The 22,849-nt window shown below is 48.9% G+C and overlaps 1 protein-coding gene across 3 annotated transcripts in view; it reads left to right on the top strand.

Annotated features, from left to right (window-relative positions):
• Positions 1–856: 856 nt before the first annotated feature.
• The window catches only part of ZNF131 (zinc finger protein 131), a 122,435-nt gene continuing 100,442 nt past the window's right edge, over positions 857–22,849 (top strand). The window contains exons 1-2 of one of the 3 annotated variants that reach the window (XM_030927173.1): positions 857–1,726; positions 1,915–2,160. In XM_030927173.1, the coding sequence (XP_030783033.1) occupies positions 2,056–2,160 (105 nt within the window). In that variant the 5' untranslated portion in view covers positions 857–1,726; positions 1,915–2,055. The remainder of the gene's footprint in view (positions 1,727–1,914; positions 2,161–22,849) is intronic. The other 2 variants (XM_030927174.1, XM_030927175.1) reach the window with 2 other exon arrangements.

Below are 22,849 nucleotides of genomic sequence, written 5' to 3' on the forward strand. Positions count from 1 at the left end.
AGAGCCGGACCCCGTATCAAGAAATAAAAAGAAAAAGAACCGAAGAAAAAGAAATCACCATCCCACAGTTAAGTCTGCCTTGCTACAGCTAAACAGTGACTTCTAGGACCAAGAAATCGCAGCCAGGGCTAGACCGGTGTTTGCCCTAAATTGGGACTTGCTTAGGCTGAGAAATCACATTTTGGCTATTGATTTGGACAAGAGGTACAAATCGCAGGCACCGCGAAATCGAAACTTGCGAGAACCAAGAAGCCAACGACGCGCGAAACCGCAGGGGCCTGCGACAGAGACGCGAGCGGCGCCGCCAGAGGAGTGGGTTCTGGAAGCTAAGCCAGAACCCGTGGGACGCCGCTCGCGGCGCTGTGAAGAGACGGCGCCGGCGCAGCTCCTCTGCCACTTGGCTCAGAGGAGCGGCGGGCTCCCCTGCCCAGCGCCGCCGCCGCCCGGGAACGCCAGACTCTGCGCAACTGGCTGCGACTCCAAGTCCCTCAGATCAGCTACCAGAGCGCTGCCGCCACGGAGAAAATGGAGGCACCGAGGAACAAGCTGTGCCGCGACCAAGAGAACTCGGCTCCGCGAAATGGCGGTGCCGGGACTCTGCCAGTGACGCCAGCCGGAGGAGTTCCCAAGGACAACATCCGTTTTGGCGCAACCAACTGTGTTGTCACGGAGAAAATGTCGACCCTCGGAAAAGAGAGGTTCTGCGACCGAGAAATTCGGTGCAACAAGTGCTGTGACAGAAACCCTCCCCCCCCCACCCCCCCCCGCTCGGAGCTGTTGGCGAAAGAGCCAACAAAACGCTCGGTGCTGCCACCCTGACACCGACTTTAGGACACGGGCCTCGGATGGAGAAAGGACGAGCGCGGAGCCACCGCGTAAGTTCCTAATGTCTTCAAATAGCGAAAGTGCTAACCGGAAACTGCCGGCTCGGTTTACCTATTGGTGTTTCGCTTGGGACCAGCAGATTCCAGAAACCAGAGGGACTGGAACCTAGTACACTTCGGCAATTGGGAAATGACCTACCAGGACAAATAACTGCTTCTGGCTCCATGGTGCTGTCCGTGAACATCCGCCGGCTCTGAGAAAGGAGCTGCACTGTCAATGAGAAACCGTGGGCACTGAGAAAGGAGCGGGCTGCAACTGATAACTGCCCACCCATTGCCACTAGGACAAAGTGCCGCCGGCACTACTCCCACCCACCGTCCTCAAATCAATCCTCTCCCGCTTAAGAAGACCTTTATTTTTCATACCGAAGTCATACCGAGGGCCACAGCAACTGACCCCTTGCGATGTGCATGGGAAAAGGAGGCAGTATAGGGATCGAGAATGGGGCGGATTAGGCTGGCCCTGGAAACAAAGTAAAAGCCATCCGGGTTGCCAGCCGTCTTCCACTGCAAGAAACTAACCTTCCAGTGGCTGGGCTCCGCCCTTCTCCTTGGTCAGAGCCCTCCAGACTCCTAAGGGGAAGCCGACACCTCATCCCTTTGGAATTTGAAGCTCTCAGTCCAAGACCTCAGTGGAGAGTGAAAGACACAATGCCGCCTGACCCAGGCTTCAGGCCTGCCCCAGCAGCTAGGTACCTCTCCAGGGGATGGAACTCTGGGAACTGCTATTTAATTCTGATGGTTAACTCTGTCAGATGGCCTTGATATATGGGAATAATCGTTGGAAGAGGGTAGAGGAAATAAGAACCGCAAGACTCTAGCACAGGACGTGTGGATTGATGGTGAGGCCTCTGTTCCCTCTCCCCTTGAAATCCTCAAAGGGCAGTTCCATTTCTATCACCTTTGACCTTTGAAATTCATCCCTGATGTCTTCTCCATCTTTGGGAAGTGCAGTGCAATTTCAAGCTCTTGAATCTTCCCTCATCCCCATTTGTCAAATATGCTGACACTACAAACTCCTTTTTTACAGGAAGCCTGAAACTGCCATTGAGCAGAAGGAAAACATCCCTTTCCAGAACCTTTCTCGTTTCTCTAAAAATCTGCACTTTTGGAAGTGATCCCCCAAAGAGACCTCCAGACTCTACCATGGGTGTCTCCAGCTGAACTCATCATGTCTAATCCTCACCCTCGCTTATCCTGTTCAAATCATTTCCATCTTTTTCTGGATGAATCTGGGCGGATGTCAGACCAGAGAAGAGCACAAAATGCACCAGAGGTAAGAAGACCCATTTTGGGCTCTCACTTCTCACCCACTCTCGAGATGGTCACCCCCAGTCTTCCCCCCTATACCCTACCCTTTCTTCAGCTAGCCAGAACCTGCCCTGGTACTTGAGGCTTCTTCAATTGCCTTCTTTTGCAGGCAGTAGAATAAAGGAAAGAGGGCAGTGTCAATAGAAGAAAAGTTACAGCCACTTTATGTAATTGAAGATACTATGCAGAGTCTTTGAAAAAACAAAATATCCCACCAACCATTCCTCTCTCTCGGTTTCTACCCTAGCTTCCTATTTTAGCAAAAATGCTGGGATCAGCACTTCTGGAGGGAAGGGATCACCCTTCCAGTTTAGGAATGTGGAGAGGAGTTATGGAGCTCACTTCCCTAAAGGAGGGGGCGTTCTAGTTCCGGCATTCAGATTCAGTCTGATTCCAATATGGTGTTTTTTGTGGGGTGGTCAGAGAAAGGGCAAGTCAGGAACTGTATATTCCTCAGCTAGAGACTCTAAGACATTTGCATTTGGAAAATCAGGAGAGATGCTGATATTGTTTGGCTCCATGTCCCCACCCAACTCTCACTTTGAATTGTAATAATCCCCACGTGTCAAGGGTGATACCAGGTGGAAATAACTGAATCATGGGGGGGTGGTTTTCCCCATGCTTTTCTCATAATAATGAGTGTGTCTCCAAGATCTGATAGTTTTATAATTGGCATTTTCCCCTGCTGGCACACATTGTCCTGCGCCCCTCTGAAGAGGTGCCTTCCACCATGATTGTGAGTTTCCTGAGGCCATGCAGAGCTGTGAGTCAGTTAAACCTTCTTTCTTTATAAATTACCCAGTTCTGGATATTTCTTCATAGCAGTGCAAGAATGGACTAATACAGATGTGGTAGAGTTGGGTGCTGGGTGGCAATGTCAGGTATATGCAGGTTCTAGGCACCAGGTCAAATCTGGATTGCAAACTGTGGGACACAAATCGCAAATGATGTCCAGCCTTTAATATTTTCTTTCATTGTTTGTCAAATAGATGAAGAAACAAAGAATAAAGAAAAGCATTGTTTTTTGGTTTTTTTTTTTGAGACAGAGTCTCGCTCTGTTCCCCAGGATGGAGTGCAGTGGTATGATCTCGGCTCACTGCAACCTCCACCTCCCCGGTTCAAGTTATTCTCCTGCCTCAGCTCCGAGAAGCTGGAATTACAGGTGCACACCATCACACCTGACTAATTTTTGTATTTTTAGTAGAGACAGGATTTCTCCCTGTTGGCCAGGCTGGTCTCAAAGTCCTGACCTCAAGTGATCTGCCTGCTTCAGCCTCTCAAAGTGCTGGAATTACAGGCATGAGTCACAGTGCCCAGCCGCAAAGTATATTTTTGTAAAATTTTATCAAGATAAACCTAGCTAAACCAATATACTAATAATAACAAAACTTGGGTTATTATTGACTAAAGGAAGGTGGCACAAAATAGAAACATTTTTAAACGTTCAAAAAAAAAAATCCGGCCAGGCGCAGTGGCTCACACCTGTAATCCCAGCACTTTGGAAGGCCGAGGTGGGTGGATCACTATCGAGACCATCCTGACTAACATAGTGAAACCCCATCTCTACTAAAAATACAAAAAATTAGCTGGGCATGGTGGCAGGCGCCTGTAGTCCCAGCTACTCGGGAGGCTGAGGCAGGAGAATGGCGTGAACCCGGGAGGCAGAGCTTGCAGTGAGTCAAGATCACTGCCACTGCACTCCAGCCTGCGTGATAGAGTGAGACCCCGTCTCAAAAACAAAACAAAACAAAGGTAGTCTTTACACAGAAGTGGTACGCACAGGTGAATTGTGTGGGAAGTCAGGATGTTGCACAGAAGCTATTCAAGTCATAGATTAAAAAAGCAAGAATCCACATTCATGCTTTCCGGCATAGATGAGGAAATACTTTTTCCCCACCTTCTTAGATTCAGTGGCTGGGCAGGGAGTGCTGTGAATTCATCTGACAACAGACAGATTAACAGGAGAAAAGGCATAAAAGTTTTTTTAATTTTTTTTTTTTTTTGAGACAGAGTCTTGCTCTGTCTCCCAGGTGAAGTGCACTGGCACCATCTCAGCTCACTGCAAGCTCCCACCTCCCAGGTTCATGCCATTCTCCTGCCTCAGCCTGCTGAGTAGCTTGGACTACAGGCACCTGCCACCGCACCTGGCTAATTTTTTGTATTTTTTAGCAGAGACGGGGTTTCACTGTGTTAGCCAGGATGGTCTCAATCTCCTGACCTTGTGATCCACCCGCCTTGGCCTCCCAAAGTGCTGGGATTATAGGCATGAGCCACCGCGCCAGGCCAAGTTTTTAAATTTTTAATCTAATGTGCATGGAGGCATCATAGAAAGAACCAAATATCCAAAAGTGTGGTGAAATTTGAGACTTTATATACCATCTTAATGATAGTGGCAAGAGGCAGACAAATCCTAGGGAGACAAGGGTGGGTCCCTGGTGAAACCCCACCTTCAAACCAAAGACAGTTTAAAGCATGAAAGCCAAGCTACAAGTCTCCAATAAATCCACGGACCGGATTAAGAATCTCTCTTCCCATTTAGTGCACTTCCCTCTGATTGATCCACACACTTCACCTAGTGCACTTTCCTCTGATTGATCTCTACACTTAACCTATTTCACATATACCTGCCCTTCCCTAATTGGTTTTTTACACAGTTATGCCCACCTTTGAGTGGTGCCTTTGTTTTAGCCTTTTTTGCATATGCACAAACCAATCAGCACACACTCCCCCATTCTGAGCCTATAAAAGCCCCGGACCCAGCCACATTGGGAGAGAGACCACCCAACTTCTGGTGGGGGACCACCCTTGAATCCCTTCTCCACTGAGAGCTGTTTTGTGGCTCAATAAAACTCTTCTCTGCCCTCCTCACTTTTTGATTGTCAGTGTAACCTCATTCTTCTTGAATGCAGGACAAGAACTTGGGACCCACCTAATGCGGGTACAAAGAAGGCTGTAACATGGGAAGCAGCTGTTGGGCCAAGCCAGCCCTGGAGCTGTAGGCCAGAGCGAGACCACAGGACTGACAGAGCTGTTAACTACGCTGACATATTTTGGGCTGCAGAGGGCAGGACTGAAACCTATTCGCATGTTGTAACACCAACTCTGGGGCTTTGGAGTCACAGGCGTGCCTGTTTGGGTGCCATCACATTCCCCTCATCTGGATGCCAGAGTCCACCATAGGAGTCACTTGCAACATGCCTGGTCTAGCCACAAGTCCCACACAGAGCCTGCTCCTGTGCTGGTGCTTGGAGCAACCAGCAGAACCCCACACTCACTAGCTCATATACCCCTCCTGCCAGGGGCTGAGTGCAAGGTTGCGGTGGCCACAGTATCTGCACCAGAGGGCATGCCAGGCACAGCCCAGTGAGCCAAGTAGACGGGGCATCTCCTGTGGTTAGCCTGGGCTCCAGTAAGGCCTGGGTAGGGCATCACCAGCCAGAGGCCTCTGGCTGGCAACGCGGCTGAGAAAAATCCTATGTCATTAAGGAGATGGGGCAGGGCAGAGGAGCACTTAAGGAAATATGAATGATTTTTTTTTCTTTTTTTTTGAGACGGAGTCTTGCTCTGTCACCCAGGCTAGAGTGCAGTGGCGCGATCTCGGCTCACTGCAAGCTCTGCCTCCTGGGTTGACGCCATTCTCCTGCCTCAGCCTCCCCAGTAGCTGGAACTACAGGCGCCCGCCACCACACCCGGCTAATTTTTTTGTATTTTTAATAGAGACAGGGTTTCACCATGTTAGCCAGGATGGTCTCAATCTCCTGACCTTGTGATCCACCCACCTCAGCCTCCCAAAGTGCTGGGATTACAGGCCGACCACAAATGATTTTTTAGAAGATAAATGGTCCTTTAGAAGAACAGATAATAGATATGACAGTTTTTAGAGAATGTCTTTTTGTGCACGGTGGGTGTAATCGCCCAACTGTTTCATCTTGCCCATTGTCCACAAAAGCCAATGCACTGAGAGCAGCGGCTTTTTGCAGCAAAGAAAGAGTTTAATAATTGCAGGACTGGCCAAGTGGAAGAACAGGAGCTCATTCTCAAATCCATCTCTGAGAATTCTTAAGACAGGATTTTTTAAGGATAGTTTGGTAAGCATGGGGCTAGGGGATGGAGACTACTGATTGGTTGGGTTGGGGATGAAACCATAGGGTTTTGAAGCTGTCTTTGTGCACTGAGTCAGTTCCTGGGTAGGGATCACTGGTCTGGGTGTCAGTTGTTCCAATGGAAATGCAAAGTCTCAAAAATATCTCAAACACCAGTCTTAGGTTTTACAATGGCAATGTTATCTATAGTAGCAATTAGGGAAGTTACAAATCTTGTGACTACCCTTATGTGACTCCTGAGTAGTAAACCGTGACTTGTTGTCATTTAACTATGCATAGGTATTAGCAGAATTTAGGCACTTCCCAAAATTCTAATATTGTGTACTTTCATTAGTATTACAAAGATGGTTTCTTCGGTTCCTGAACTACATGGGAGAGTTTGGGGAAAGGGTTATTATGTTCCTTGTTTTAAGATTAAACTATAAGCTAAATTTCTCCCATAGTTAGCTTGACCTATGCCCAGGAATAAGCCAAGAGTTAGCTTGTCAGGTTAGAAGCAAGATGGAGTCAGCTGTCAGATTACTGTCCTTACCAGCATTTTAAATCCTCCTAAATTAGAGAACCACCCTCCTAGAAGGTTTGTTGAGTCCCATCCCTTCCAGGTTTGGACTGGTACATGGGCTACTTTTCTGATGTTTGAAGTGATTTCTAGAACCGCTTTTCCGTTATCATCTATGTTAAGACAGCAATTAGAGATACTAAACCTACCACAGACCCCACCCTCTTCTGCTAATGAGTAGTCTAGTGCTGGCCTGTTTTGCTAATTGCCGTGCACATTTGCTTTGTTGTTGCATGAGCATTTCCAGGGCTGAGGCAGTTTGGTTAGTGATTATCTCTAGAACTGCCTGTAGCCTTAGTTATTCTATTTAGCATATATATGGGAGTGTGATAACCCCATGAACAAGTGGCACGACTATAATATTCGATGATCTGTTGCAGAGGCCATTCATCCTCTTGCCATCTTTGGCTTCCTCCTACCTTTAAGGATTGTTTTTCTCTGTTTAAGTTATCATACACAGACAGGGACTCTGAAGATGTTGCCCGCTGTTAATGTTTTGGAGGGAGGAGTAGCCTTGGGGGTGAGCTTGACCCTGGTGCGATGGAACCAGTCAGGAAATCCTTGGACTCTTAACTGCAATTGGCTTGCTGAGTGTCATGGTGTAGGGGTCTGTCCACTTCAGTTGTAGCTTTTGGTGAGGGTCGGGTTGGCAGATAAACACGTCTGTGCCTGCAAGACAGTTGAGAGGACAAGGAGGTGTCAATAAGGAGAGGCATGGCCTCATTTACTGCTTCACGAATAAAAGACCGTGTCTGGATTAAGGAGGGGAGGTATTTCCTGAGTGGCTCAGAGTCTGGTAAGGGTGGCGACCCTAGGACAAAAGTTTGGCCATAAATGATTCATTTAAAGGGACTATAAAAAGAGGGTGCTTTTGGTGTTGCGCAGAGTCTCATGAGGGTGAAAGAGATTTTTTTTGTCCACAACTGGTGGGTTTCTAGAGCCAGCTTGGTGAGTTGGGCTTTAAGGACAGACTTAATTTTTTCAACTTTGCCTGAAGATTGATGCCTGTAGGGTGTGTGGAGAACCTACTTTATTCTTAAGGATGTAGAGATGCCTTGGGTAATTTGACTGATGAAGGCAGGCCTGTTACCGGACTGGATGGATGTTGGGAGTCTGAAACGGGGAATTATATGCACGATGAGAGTTTGTGTGACGATATTTGCACCTTCTGAAGTTGTTGGGAAAGCTTCTACCTACCTGGAGAAAGTACAGACAAAGACTAGAAGATAGCGGAGCTGTTATCGGGTGGCATGTGAGTGAAGTCTACTTGCCAATCTTGCCCGGGTACCTGGCCCCAGGCTTGGTGGGTAGGAAAAGGCAGTGGCTGGAGGGAGCCTTGGGGTGACACTGAGTGGCAGATAGAGCAGGACTGGGTAATTTCTCGAACATGGCTGGAGAGGTGAGGACAAGTGAGAATAGGGTGGAGAAGTTGCAAGAGAGGGTTGTAACCAACATGAAAAGAGTTGTGGAGGCTTTGGAGGTGAGGAAGGCTTTGAGTATGAGGAAGAACGAAGTGCCCTTCCTCGATATACCATGATCCTTGCTTTTGAAGGTTTTGGGCTCAGAAGTCCTCCTTTTCTTCTGAGGAGTAGAGAGGAGAGAACAAGGACAGGGACAGAAACTGGCCTTGCACGGGTTGTAAGGCTACTTGTTTGGCTACCTGATCTGCTAGCGCATTTCTAGCTGATACAGGATTGTCTGGGGTTTGGTGGCCCCTGCAGTGAATGATGGCAAGTTTCTGTGGGAGCCTGGCAGCTTGAAGGAGTTTGCTGATGAGAGAGCCATTTATGACAGGAGTGTTTTTTGCAGTTAGGAAACCCCATTCTTTCCAGATGGACAAGTGTGAGTGTACTATGGGAAATGCATAATGAGAATTTGAATATATGTTGATATGTTGTCTGGCTGCTAGAGTGAGAGCTCAAGTGAGGGCGATGAGTTCAGCTTTTTGGGACGTGGTGCCTAGGAGGATCGGATTGGCTTCAGTAGTGTGGAGAGTTGACACTATAGCTTAGCCAGCATGCCAGCATCCTTGATGTAGGAAAGAGCACCATCTACAAACCGAGTAAAGGAGGCACCTGGAAGGGATTGGTCTGTTAGGTTTGGAAAAGGTATAAGAAAGGTTTGAACAGTGTTCACACAGAAGCATACAGGGTCTTGGGCAGTTGTAGCTTCAAGTAAGAATGTGGTCACGTTTAGACAGGAGCTGGTTAGCATGGTGATTTGGGCGGTTTCTATGAATAGAGCATACAGTTGAAGGAGCTGTGGGGCAGAGATGAGACTTAGTACACTGCAGTGAGCTAGCATGTCTTTGATGTTATGGGTTGAATAAACTGTTATGCTGGCATGGAGAGATAGTTTTAGGCTTTCAAGGGTGAAGACAGCAGCTGCCCCCAGTGCTTGGAGGCAGGCAGACCATCTGAGAACTGTGGCTTTGAGCTGTTTGGAGAGGTAGGCAACAACCTGGAGGGTGGGTCCCTTAGACTGGGTTAGAACACCTAGTGCAACTCCATGCCGTTTATCAGTATAGAGGGAGAAAGGTTTGGTGAGGTCTGGGAGAGTGAGGACAGGGGCTGAAATGAGAGCCTTCTGGAGTGGATGGAAAGGTTAGATAAGAGACTGCACAGGTTTGAAGGCTCATGGAGAGGGCCTTTAGTGGCTTGGTATAACGGTTTGGCAAGTAGAGCGAAGGAGGGAACCCAGAGCCTAAAATATCCTAGTCCTAGAAAAGAGAGAATTTCTTGCTTAGTTTGCGGAGGTGGGAGGGACTGGAGGAGGGATATGCGGTCAGTTGTGAGCCTTCAGGTTCACGGAGTAAGAGGCCTAGATAGGTGACTGAGGGGGTGCATATTTGTGCTTTCTTAGGGGAGACCCAATACCCCTGTTCTGCCAAGTTTAAAAGAGAGATAGTTATGGGTGTTGCAGTCTCTTTGAGAGGGGCTACACAGGAGCAGATCATTAACACATTGAAGGAGAGTGGATGGTTTTAGGAATAAGGTAGAGGGGTCGCTAGCAAGGTCCGGTCCAAAAAGGTGGGGGCTGTCTCTGACACCTTGAGGTAGTATGCACCAGGTGAGCTGACGTGAAAGGTGGGTGTTGGGGTTTTCCCACGTAAAGGCAAAAGTTTGGGGAATCGATGTAAGGGAATTGTGAAGACAAAGCATTCTTTAGGTTTAAAACAGAAAAATGAGTGGTATTGGAGGGAATTGCAGAAAGTAAAGTATACCGGTTAGGAACTACTGGACATACTGGGAGTACACCTTGGTTAACGAGCCTGAGGTCCTGGACTAAGTGGTAAGTTCCATCTGGCTTTTTAACAGGTAGAACAGGTATGTTAAAAGAGGAGTTTGTTGGGTGGAGTAGGTGACTGGCGAGGAGGTGAGAAATGATAGCCTATGAGAACTGCTTGGAGGATGGGATACTGCTTCTGCGATAGTAACTGGGTGGGCTCTTTAAGGGTAAAGCAGATGGGGGTGTGGTATTCTGCAACTGAGGGTGTGGAAGTATCCTAAACAGTGGGGTTAACTACAGATGGGGGATAAGGAAAAGTTGCATGTTTTAAGGTGGGAAGTTGGAGGAGTAGAAGAAAGTTAGATGCCCCAGAGGGTCTGGGTTGATATACTGGGTACTATGGGGAACGTGGAAGTAGAGAATAGTGTGGAGCTTTGAAAGGATGTCTCTGCCTATGAATGAAGTTGGGCATGAGGGCAGGACTAAAAAAGAGTGAGTGAAGGAAAAGGTGTGCAGGGAGCAGAAGAGTGGAGGGGTGGCTCGGGGTTTGGAGACTTGTCCGTCAATTCCCACAACAGAAACTTGGGAGGACTGGGTGGGTCCTGAAAAATTAGGTAAAGCAGAGTAGGTTGCCTGGTATTAATTTAAAAAAAATATTGGCCTACCTGCCACCATCAGGGTTACCCTTGTCTTGGATGAAGCGATGGTAGTTGCCAGGGCGTCCGTTCCAGGGCACCGTCAGTCTTCAGCAGCAAGGCCTATGAGATCTGAGTAGGAGGTTTTGGCTGGCTCAGGAAGGCATGGAGGTGGTCCTTGCAGGGGCCGCTCACAGTCCAACTTCCAATGGGGTCCTCCGGAGAGAGGGCATGGCCTGGTGGGCTTACCTGGGTTTGGGCATTGTCTGGACCAGTGGCCTTCATTGCCATACTTGAAAAAGGTGCCAGGTGGAGCTGGATTACTAGGAGGCTTCTGTGTGGAGGTGCGGCCCTGTGGGCCTGCAGGGCCCCTGATGGCGGAGGCAAGCATTTGAAACTCTGCGTGTTTTTGCCATTTACTTTCCTCATCACAATTGTTAAAGATTTTGAAGGTTAAATTAAGAAGGTCTCGTTGTGGGGTTTGAGGGCTGTTGTTAAACTTCTGAAGCTTGCGCCAAATATTGGGGGTGGATTGGGAGATGAACCGAAGGTTTAAAATAGTGGTTCCTTCTGGGCTGGTTGGGTCTAGGTTGGTATATTTTCTTATGGCTTCAGTTAAACGAGAGAGAAAAAGGGCTGTTTTTTCATCAGGATCTTGGGTGATTTCTGCAAGTTTTTCATAGTTTATCACGTAATGGGCACTCTTTTTGAGTCCTGCAACGAGACACACAATCATGTGGTCTCAATGGCGCTGTCCAGAGGCCCTGTCTTGAAAATCCCAGTGGGGATCCTGGTTGGGTACTGCCTGTGTGCCAGTAGGCTGGGCAGGAGCTTGGTGATGAATTGCATCAGCATGCGCCTGAGCTAGGGTCCAGATATGGTCCCGGTCGTCTGGGGTGAGGGTGGAAGAGAGGACAATGTAGAGGTCATGCCAGATTAGTTCCTATGAGTGGATAAGGTACAGATTAGTTCCTATGAGTGGAGAGGGCAGTGGGGAGGAGAATGGGTACAGGAAATACTAGAATTGTCCTGAGGAGGGGATGGTGTAGGAAAAGAAGGGGATACTGCTGACTGGGAAGATGGTGGCTGGGAAGATGGTGGCTGGGAAGACAACGAGAAGGCTTGGGCTAAAGAAGAGGGCTGAGAGGAAGAGGTAGGGGCTGGGAGGGGTGGACAGCAGTGTGCTGCATCTAACAAGGAAAAAGAGGTGGAGTTGGGAGGAGAAAGGCAATCAGGGGGGTGAGAATGGAGGAGAAGGATTTGAACAGGTGAGCAAGAATTGTAGAGGTCGAGTTGCGATCTGAGTGTAAAAAGGCCTGGACATAAGCAATTTCTTCCCATTTGTCTAGTCATTGGCAATAATTGCTTAAGTCAGTTAAAATTGTAAAGTTGAATGTTCCATTTGCGGGCCATTTGGACCCATTATCCAATTCGTATTGTTGCCAGACTGAATTGCAAAAAAAGACAAGGCACTTAGGGTGGATATTTTGCCTGAGGCCTAAGGTTTGCAGGCTTTTTATGAGGCAGCCTAGAGGGCTGTTTTTTGGAATGGAGGACCGGGAGTTTCCCATAACAGAGGGTAGACTCAGGAGAACAGGGAAAAAGGAGACCATCCTGGATGGCCAGAGGGAGATGATAAAAGGAGCGATGGTCACCGCTGCGTTTTTCATTCCTGGAACGGGATCAAATGGCTTAGAGGCATCTCCCTAAGGCTAGATGATCAGATGATCAGCCAGTACCTGGCACATGCTGGAGCCTTTTGGACCAACGTTGGATTTTCAGACTGTAGGAAAGAGAGGCCATGCAGCTTTTCCCTTGTTAACTGGGCTCCCAGGGAAACTTACCAGTAGGCAAGATCAGTGACCAATGTGCATGCACAGAGAGGCGACTGGAGGCTGAGGAGCTTCGTTTGTCCTGCTGCTGTGCCCTGTTCTCCAGGGTGGAGGGGTAGGTCCACAGAGCCTCTCCGGGATTTCGGCACCAGATGTAAGGTTCTTATATCAGTTTGAACCCCGAGAGCATGCCAACAGACAGCACGAGGTGGTGTGGAGCAACATGCTGTTTTAGTGAGCATGTGGGTGCAGGTGGGCTGAGGCCTAAAATGGGATCAGCCCCAAGTGAAGACGGGACAGGGGATTTATAGTCCTCTGTAAACAGGAAGTGTCCCAGTCTAACATGACTGCTATGTAGTACAGGACGGCCTCTTTCTCGATCTTCAGGGTTGGGAGGAGTTACTCATCCCTTCAAGCTTTCAGGCCCCAGGGAGAATCTTTCAAGTATGAACCTGGCCTTGTGAAAGCAGAGCTCCAATTACACAGTGTATCCCGAATCCATGAATGTTATGGTGCTATTTCAAACCACTAAGAGGCCTTGTGAGAGTCTCTTCTTTACCAGAAAATGTGGGGAACACAGAGAGGGTCTTTCTGGATAGACATACCCGGGGAACTTCTGCTGAGGAAAGTGAAAGCAAAGATACAACTTCTCCCAGAAAAGGGAGTACATATGTAGATGGCGATAAGTAACATAGCCTGAAGTATTCACATGGATATAATTAGAGTTAGTGTTATAGTTAAGGAGGAAGGGAAGGGAGACAGAAAGAAAGTAAGTAAGAAAGGAAACAAGAAAAGATAAAACTGCGTCCTAGTTTCTTACTTGTGTTAAACAAATTATTTTTCTAGATATCATTAACCAAGATAAGGAATCCCTAAAGAGAGGCAGGCTTGATTTAGAGTTGTCTGAGGGCTTCCGAAAGAGCTGTTCAGTGAATAAAAAGAAATCCAACCATGGAGTATCAGAGTCTAAGTTGGATGTATAGGTCTGTGTGTCTTCAGTATTGTCTTGTATTTTAAGACAGAACTAGATGTGTCCATCAGAAACGAGTGTATGGCATGAAAAAGTTGCAGATGGTAGGCCACAGTGAACTGCAATTGTTTGGAAGGCTTAACTTGAACCTTCCTAGGCTGGAGAATTTTAAATGACTGAGATGTTTCTAATGTGTCTAGAACTTTTTTTCTAATGAGCCTAGGGAGGGCTAGAATCTCTATCAGAGTTAGTTTGAGATGTAAAGGGGATCTGAATGTGCCATCCCAATATATGCCACTTTAGCATATTTTATTTTAGCATATTAGATTATTTTGAGCAGTTGAAAAATTAGAAATAGCAGGCATGGTGCAGTGGCTCACACCTGTAATCCTAGTACTTTGGGAGACCAAGACAGGTGGATCACCTGAGGTCAGGAGTTTGAGACCAGCCTGGTCAACATGGCGAAACCCCATTTCTATTAAAAATATATATATACAAAAATTAGCCAGGCATGGTGGGGCACACCTGTAATCCCAGCTACTCAGGAGGCTGAGGAAGGAGAATAACTTGAAGTCAGGAGGTAGAGGTTGCAGTGAGCCGAGATCGCACCATTGCACTCCAGCCTGCATGATGGGAGTGAGACTCCATCTCAAAAAAAAAAGAAAAAAGAAATTAGAAATAGCAGACATATGAGGATCTCTCTGACCTCCCTTTCCTGCCAAAAAGCAGGGCATACATTTTGCTTTTGTAAAAAAAATTTCCATTTTTAAAGGCTTCCACCTCTCCCCTACCTGGAAGAGAAGGAAACTTTTCTACTCTAATACTTGAAGGGGGCCTGCCCCTCCACACCTGTGGGTATTTCTCGCAAGGTGGAGATGAGAGACTGAGAAAAGAAATAAGACACAAAGTATAGAGGAGAAAAGTGGACCCAGGGGACCAGCACTCAGCAAGTGAGGACTTGCACCAGCACTGGTCTCTGTGTTCCCTCAGTATTTATTGATCACTATCTCTACTATCTTGGTGAGGGGGATGTGGCAGGACTACAGGGTAATGGTGGGGAGATGGTCAGCAGGAAAACAGGAGCAAAGGACTCCATGTCATAAATAAGTTTAAGGAAAGGTGCTGTGCCTGAATGTGCACATAGGCCAGATTTATGTTTGACTTTACACAAACATCTCAGTGCAGTAAAAAGCAGTATTGCCACCAGCATGTCTCACCTCCAGCCATAAGGCAGTTTTCTCCTATCTCAGTAAGTAGAATATATGATCAGGTTTTACACCGAGACATTCCATTCCCAGGGAAGAGCAGGAGACAGATGCCTTCCTCTTATCTCAACTGCAAAGAGGCCTCCCTCTTTTACTAATCCTCCTCAGCACAGACCCTTTATGGGTGTTGGGCTGGGGGATGGAGGTCTTTCCGTTCCCACGAGGCCATATCTTGTTATGCCCAGACCGTTTGTTCCCCGAAGAAGACCACCAGAGTCCAGAGTCAAAGCCAAGCAGCAAGGATCTTTAATGCAAGTTCGAACTTGGTCCCTCCGTTCTACAACATACAAGAGGGCCTCGAACAATGTGTGTGCTGGCTTTTTATAGCCTAATGTAAACAGGACTTGTAAAGTTGCACAGTAACGAGGGAATTCTCTAGGTTACAGCATTACAATTGGTTAACATTTTAAGTTTATACATTTAGCAGTTTTTTTATTGGTTCCCGCGCTCTCACAAACGGCTGTGTTCTTATCGGGGACTTTCCAGGTGGTGTCTTTCTAAAGTTGAGATATATGGTAGTCTTTGAGTTGAAAGATATATGGTGGGGAGACATATGGTGGGATGAGCCCAGGAAGTTGAGAGACATATGGAGGGGAGACATATGGTGGGATGTGTTTATACTGGGCTCAGGAAGTTGAGAGATATATGGCAAGCACTGGTAATTGGAACAGAAAAAGAACAAGACAGGGACCTTCACAACGCTTGTCTATACAACGTCTGGAATCTATAGATAACATAATCGGTTAGGTCCGGGGTCAACTTTTGACTAGGCTCAAGGCACCGCCCAGGCTGTCTGCCTGTGGATTTCATTTGATCTCTTTCATTCCTCCCTTTCTCAAGTACCTCTGGAGCCAATCTTGGGTCTTATAAGTCTGATTCTGTTTCAGCGTCTACAGGTTGGTATTGGGCTCTGAGGACCATGAGCTGTATGGTGTCAAACCTTTCCCTGACAAATTGCAAAATTCTGTTAACAACACAAGGTCCTACGGTAAACAGAAATAGTAGACTTAGTAGGGGTCCAAGGAAGGGGGCCAGCAGAGAAAACATATAGGAATTCCACCATTGATTTGCAGCTGAGGCAAACTGCTGTTTTCTCATTTCTGTGCTTAACTTGCGTAGCTATTGGACCCGGTTCTCTACAAGCCCTGATTCATTTACGTAGAAGCAACAGTCCTCTTTCAGGAACATACATGTACCACCTTTTTCAGCAGTGAGTAGGTCTAGGGCCCTCCGGTTCTGCAAGGTCACCTGAGCTAGGGATGTGAGCTGTCGCTGAAGGGAGGCAAGGGACTCAGCTGACTCCTCCATAGCCACGGCAAATTGTTGGTACAATTTGTTGCTTTCTATGAGGGTGTGACCTAGGGCTCCCCCTGCCAGTCTGGCCGCAATAAGGGATGATGTGAGGGAAATTCCCGCAATGAGGGGGAGAAATATTGCTCGTGTAAGTCTCGGTCTAGGGGCTGGGTGAATGGCAATACTAGTCCAGTTACCGGTGTACCCCAGGAACTCGCTGGCAGTTAGTAGAGTTAGCCGGGGAACTAATGTGACAGGAAGACACAGTAGGTTGGTAACAGAGGGACCAGGTAGATTCTTAGATAATGTTCCATTGCACCAAAAGAATATGCCCGGCGGGGCTCTTAGGGAGGTACTAGGGGGCGTTACAGTGATGCTACAGAGGCTGGAGTTAGTGCCTGAAAAACAGTAGGGAAACTTTTCCTGACTGGGGTTCAGGTACAGTGGCACATTAAGAATGGGGGCGTCCGTGAGATTCTGAAAGTCCCTAGTTTGGGTGGAGGATTCCCAGGGCAGAGGGACAGCGGTCAGTGGTGGATGCCCTAGGGTGGCACACAGAAAGCAGCCAGACAAGCTGTGAAGTCCTGTAAGGTTGGCAAGTTCTAATCCTTCTTGTAATACTTCTAACCAGGAGAAAGGGCATAATTCTTGTGTTAGTCTGTCTTCCTGTCGCTGGATATCCCCATGGACCAGGGGCAGTACTTGAACTAGGCCACGCCACAGATAGAGGTGACTAGCAGGCCACGTGGAGGAAGAGAAATAGTATACAGCCCCATGTTGAGGCGTGGTCCAGCGGGAGTCCCAAGGGTCCTTAACTATCCAAGTATAGATACCGCCTCTACCCTGCTGGTAGAAGTTCCACCCAGATTGCTCGTTCCACCCTCTGACTGAGTGCATTTTACAGTAACTGTAGGGGCAGCCTGCGTTTTGGTGCCACCAATAGTGTTTACAATTGTACTTAGTCTGATCAAACTCAAAACATATCATTGGTGCCACTGGTTTGGCTATCTGAAAACCAGTAAAATTCAACAAAATTGGGGCACTGCACCCTGAGGAGGGACAATCAGCACTGGCCAATAATTTCCCGGGCTTATGAGGTTGCCCAGGGTGGGTTCGGTTTTCATAAAGCCAGAATCTCCAGACAAAGGGATTAGAAACTGGTTTTGTGTTTGCCCCCACGGCCACTAGGGCGACTAACATTAGGGTTAGACTACCTAGCTGCATGTTTGCAGTGAGCTATGCTGCCGGCGCAGTGTGAGTTTTAAGGGGTTGTTCTTAGCTTTGTCCACAGTCCACGTGGTCGGTGCTTCAGTCGCTATCGTGACGGGTCCGAGAAGGTCGGAGGCTGGGTCCACCGGCTTGACGTGGGTGTAGTGGACCCACGACGCGATGCCTTCTACCTTCAGGGCGGTGGGTGTGGTTAGGAGTACTTGAAGTGGTCCCTTCCACCGGGGTTCTAAGGTCTCTTGCCGGTGTTGCTTGACCAGGACCCAGTCTCCCGGCTGGTATAGATGGGGTGTCGGTGGAGGTCCGGTCTCATACAATTCCTGCAGCTTAGGCCAGATTTCCTGATGAATTTTCTGTAAGGCTTGTAGGGAAAACAAGAGTTCAGAGACATTTTCTGTTTCATATTTGAGCAGATCATCTTTTAGGCTGGGAACTAGGGGTGGGGGTCTGCCATACATGATTTCATAAGGGGTAAGGCCCAGTCTGTAGGGGGTATTACGGGCCCGGAACAGAGCGTAGGGGAGAAGGACCACCCAATTAGCGCCAGTCTCCATAGTTAATTTAGTTAAGGTCTCCTTTAAGGTCCGATTCATCCTCTCTACCTGTCCTGAACTCTGGGGCCTGTAAGCACAATGTAATTTCCAATTAGCCCCAAGAATGGAAGCCAAATCCTGACTCACCTTAGCAACGAAGGCCGGCCCATTATCTGACCCTATCTGGATGGGAAAGCCATACCTGGGGAGGATGTCTTCCAGAATTTTCTTTGCTACAACCTGAGCAGTTTCTCTTTTGGTTGGAAATGCTTCAGTCCACCCTGAAAGGGTATCTACAAAGACAAGTAAGTACCGATATCTGTATTTTCCTGGCTTTACCTCAGTGAAATCTACTTCCCAGTAGATACCGGGCCTGGTTCCCCTGAGCCTTGTTCCCGCAGCAGCCTGGGGTTGGGGATAGGCGTTGCTAAGCTGGCAGACTTTGCAACTCGTCACGATGCTGCTGGCCGTCTCCACTATGCGTCTGATCTTGAGCTTGGAGCATCTGATCAGGTCTATCATCCGCCGGGCACCCAGATTGGTGGATCGGTGGATGTGTTCTAACACTTGCTGTCCGAATTTTTCTGGTAGGATAATTTGGTCATTAGTATCAGTCCACCACCCATTCTGGATCTGTTTCAGGGGAAGTTTGTCGATCCACTGGAGATCTTGTTCTGAATAATCAGGGTGATACGGCAGGTCCCGGGGGCCCGGATCAGGGAGCTGGAGTGCAAGGAGTTGACTGGGAGCCTTTGCCACACTCCTTGCAGTTTGGTCTGCCAGAAAGTTGCCTTGAGCAGTTGGAGTGGTTGGCTTCTGGTGCCCTGGGCAATGTACAATAGCCAATTTTTCTGGTTTCCATAGGGCTGTTAGCAGGGCTAGGATCTCTTGCTTATTTTTTATCTCTTTTCCTTCAGCCGTTAGCAACCCTCGTTCCCTGTAAATGGCCCCATGTATGTGTGCCGTAGTGAAAGCGTATTGGCTGTCTGTGTATACTGTCAGTTTCCTCCCTGCCCCCAAGGTAAGAGCTTGGGTGAGCGCTATCAGTTCGGCCCTCTGGGCCGATGTCCCCGGGGGCAGGGGTTCCGCCCAGATTACCTCAGTCTCTGAAGTCACCGCTGCTCCAGCATACCTCTGGCCTTGGTGTATGAAGCTACTCCCATCGGTGAACCAAACGAGGTCGGCGTCAGGAAGTGGGCGGTCCTGCAGGTCCTCTCGAACTCCGTGCACCTGGGCTAATATCTCGGTGCAATTATGGAGCGACACGTCCAGGTCCAGGTTGGGCAACAGCGAGGCAGGGTTTAAGGTTGTTGGGGGCAGGAAAGTTATTCTAAGGGATTTAATAGTAGTCCTTGGTAGTGGGTGAGCTGGGCGTTGCTTATCCATCGGTTAGGCGGCTGTTTGAGTACACCTTCGATGGCATGTGAGGTAACAACCCGTAATTCTTGTCCCAAGACAAGTTTAACAGCATCTTGTACCATCAGGGCCGTGGCTGCGATCACTCGGAGGCAAGGGGGCCACCCGGCAGCCACTCGGTCTAACTTCTTTGACAGGTAGGCGACTGGCCTCCGCCAGGGGCCTAAGTTCTGAGTTAACACCGCCTTGGCGACACCCTTACTCTCGTCCACGTATAAGTGGAAGGGCTTAGTGACATCAGGCAGTCCCAGTGCAAGCGCAGAGAGTAGGGCAGTTTTAATCTGTTGGAAAGCCGACTCGGCTTCTTCTCTCCAATTAAATGGCTGCTGCCCCTGCGTTGCCTGATATAAGGGCTTAGCCAGCTCTGCAAACCCAGGTATCCATAGTCTACAAAATCCTGCCGACCCCAGGAATTCCCTTACTTGTCAGGTGGATTGTGGCCTGGGGATCTGCAGAACTGTCTGCTTCCGGGCGTCTGTTAACCAGCGCTGCCCTCCTTTTAGCAGGTACCCCGGATATGTTACTTCTGGTTTACAGATTTGAGCTTTCTTTGCCAAGGCCCGGTAGCCTAGACTCCATAGAGCTTGTAAGAGACTCTTGGTCCCTTGGAGGCAAGCTTCTCAGGTCTCGGCAGCAATCAGGAGGTCATCAACATACTGTAGTAAGGTTATGTCAGGGTGTTTGCGTCGGTACTCACCCAGGTCTTCATGGAGGGCCTCATCGAACAGGGTAGGAGAGTTTTTGAATCTCTGCGGCAGTCTGGTCCACGTCAGTTGGCCGCTTATGCCCCTTTCAGGGTCAGTCCACTCGAAGGCGAAAAGCTTTGGCTCTGAGGGGCTAAAGGCAGACTGAAGAAGGCATCCTTCAAATCTAAAACAGTGTACCATTGGTGTTTAGGGTTTAGAGTACTCAGGAGGGTATACGGGTTAGGCACAGTTGCATGTATGTCCATAACCCTCTTATTGACTTCCCTTAAGTCCTGTACAGGTCTGTACTCCCCGCTATTAGGTTTCCGTATTGGCAACAAGGGAGTGTTCCAGGGTGAGTGACAGGGCCGAAGGACCCCTTGGTCGAGGAGCCGATGGATGTGGGGCGTAATTCCTTCTTTGGCCTCTAGGGGCATTGGGTATTGACGCACCTGAATGGGGTCTGCCCCAGGCTTGAGTTCGACAAACAAGGCAGGACAGTGCTTTGCTAGTCCTAAACCTCCCGTTTCTGCCCAGGCTCCTGGATATTGTTGAAGCCAGGTTGCTATGTCCTGGTCAGGGGCCGCCTGCTCCTGGTGGAGCCGGTACTCATCTTCTAAGGTTATGATCAGGACGGGCACGGGCTGATTTTGGGAATCGGTCACGACGGGCCCCTCAGGGAGGAAATGGATCTGTGCTCCCATTTTAGTCAGCAGGTCTCTCCCTAGTAGAGGACAGGGGCTCTCAGGGATAACCAGGAAGGAGTGGGTTACATTCTTGGCTCCGAGATTTACTGTTCTTTGTGTCGTCCAGGGGTACTTCTTAATTCCTGTGGCCCCTTGTACCCACGAGGACTTGGAGGATAATTTTCCATCAGTTTCAACTAGGACTGAGTGCTGTGCTCCCGTATTGACCAAGAACTGAACTGGGGTCCCCTCCACTTGCAAAGTTACCCTGGGTTCGGGGAGGGGGACCGAACCCCGTCTTCCCTAGTCCTCGTTTTGAGTGACTAGTACGGGTGTAGACCTAGGGGGTCCCCGTCCTTGTTGTTTCTTTTTGGGGCAGTCTCTTGCCCAGTGGCCAGCTTTTTTACAGTAGGCACATTGGTCTTTGCTCAGGTTGTTATATCTGGGGGACCGCTTAGGTTGGGTGTTCTCTGGCTGTAGATGCTCTTTTTGTACAACCGCTGCCAGGACCTTAGTCATTTTTCCCTCTGGAGTATCTCTATTTTTATAAACCCGCCGGGCTATCTGAAGAAGGTCCTGAAGCTGTTTTCCCTCTAAGTCCTCTAATTTCTGGAATTTCTTTCTAATGTCTGGGGTTGCCTGATTTACAAAAGACATTACAACAGCTGCTTGGCTTCCCGGGGCCTCTGGGTCTATAGGGGTATACTGCCTAAAGGCCTCCATTAATCTTTCTAAGTAGCTAGCCGGGCTTTCTGTCTTTCCCTGCAGAACAGAGTATACTTTAGCCAAATTGGTGGGCTTGCGAGCAGCCGCCCAGAGACCTGCCATTAGAGTCTGGCGATAAAGGTGTAGCCGTCCCCTACCTTCTGCCGTGTTGTAGTCCCACACCGGTCTGGACAGAGGAAAAGTCGCATTTATGAGGTCGGGGTTGGCAGTCGGTTGACCGTCTTCCCCCGGGACCAGCTTTCTAGCTTCTACCTGTATTCTCTCTCGCTCCTCAGTTGTGAACAAGATTCGGAGGAGTTGCTGACAATCATCCCAAGTGGGCTGGTGGGTGAACATAACACTATCCAGTAAAGCCATTTAATCTTTGGGGTTGTCTGAAAACTGAGCACTCTGAGTCTTCCAATTATATAGATCACTGGTGGAGAATGGCCAGTACTGGAGCCTAGGACTTCCCATATCATCTGGGGGCCCTATTTCCCGAAGGGGCAACTCCACTGTGGAGTCAGGCGGCTGGGGAGGGGGAACCTGCAAAGTACGCCCTCGCGTCCGCCCCGCCGGCCCTTCGGAGTTGCTTTCACTTTCAGCGGGTACAGGCACGCTGGCCGCTTCCCGTTCGCCTGCTCCCTCATGCGGTTCCTCCCGGGGGGATGGGACCTGGGGACCGGAGGGGTATGGAGGGGGTTCTGTGGACAGAAGGTCCTCGCTATCCGGTAGAACAGGATGGGGGGGGGCAGTTGGTTGCTTGGATTTTAGCGGCCGAGCAACCAGTGCCTTACAGGGTTCAGAGGCTAATTGGAAAGGGGACAGCCAAGGGGGCGGGTTCCCAGCTATATCCTGCCATATGAGGATATATGGGATATGATCCGGGTGATTAGCACGCCCAGGCTGGAAAACCTTGGACTTTACTCTAGTGATGACAGGGAGACAGAATGTCCCTTCGGGTGGCCACCCTACGTTAAGGGCGGGCCACTCGGAGCAGCACAGAGTAATTAGCTTTCCCTTGCTGATGTCCATACCAAGATCATGGCCCCTTGCCCTAACATCCTTGAAATTACTTGTAAGGAGAGATAGGGGAGTGCTCTGGGTATTACCCATCTTGAACAGTAGCTCCCGGAGTGGCGTCTGGAACAGGTCCTGCAAGGGAAAAGTGAATTGCGAAACAGGTCCTGCAAGGGAAAAGTGAGTTGCTGGAACAGGTCCTGCAAGGGAAAAGTGAATTGCGGAACAGGTCCTGCAAGGGAAAAGTGAATTGCTGGAACAGGTCCTGCAAGGGAAAAGTGAGTTGTGGAATATCAACAACAAGTTTACGTCAGTCGCAGGCACGCTCCAGAAATCTGGGTCAGAATAAGTGCAGACAAGAATCAGATGAGAGCCGGGGGACGTCTCCCACCAGTCTCCTGCTGGCTGTCCTATAGCGCGTCCGCCAGGACTTATGCCAGCTTTCAGCTTCAGACCTCGCAAGTCACAGATTCAGAGCGGACTTAGAGAGCCGCGA

This window comes from Rhinopithecus roxellana, chromosome 3 (genome assembly GCF_007565055.1).
Source record: "Rhinopithecus roxellana isolate Shanxi Qingling chromosome 3, ASM756505v1, whole genome shotgun sequence".
NCBI classification, from domain to species: Eukaryota; Metazoa; Chordata; class Mammalia; order Primates; family Cercopithecidae; genus Rhinopithecus; species Rhinopithecus roxellana.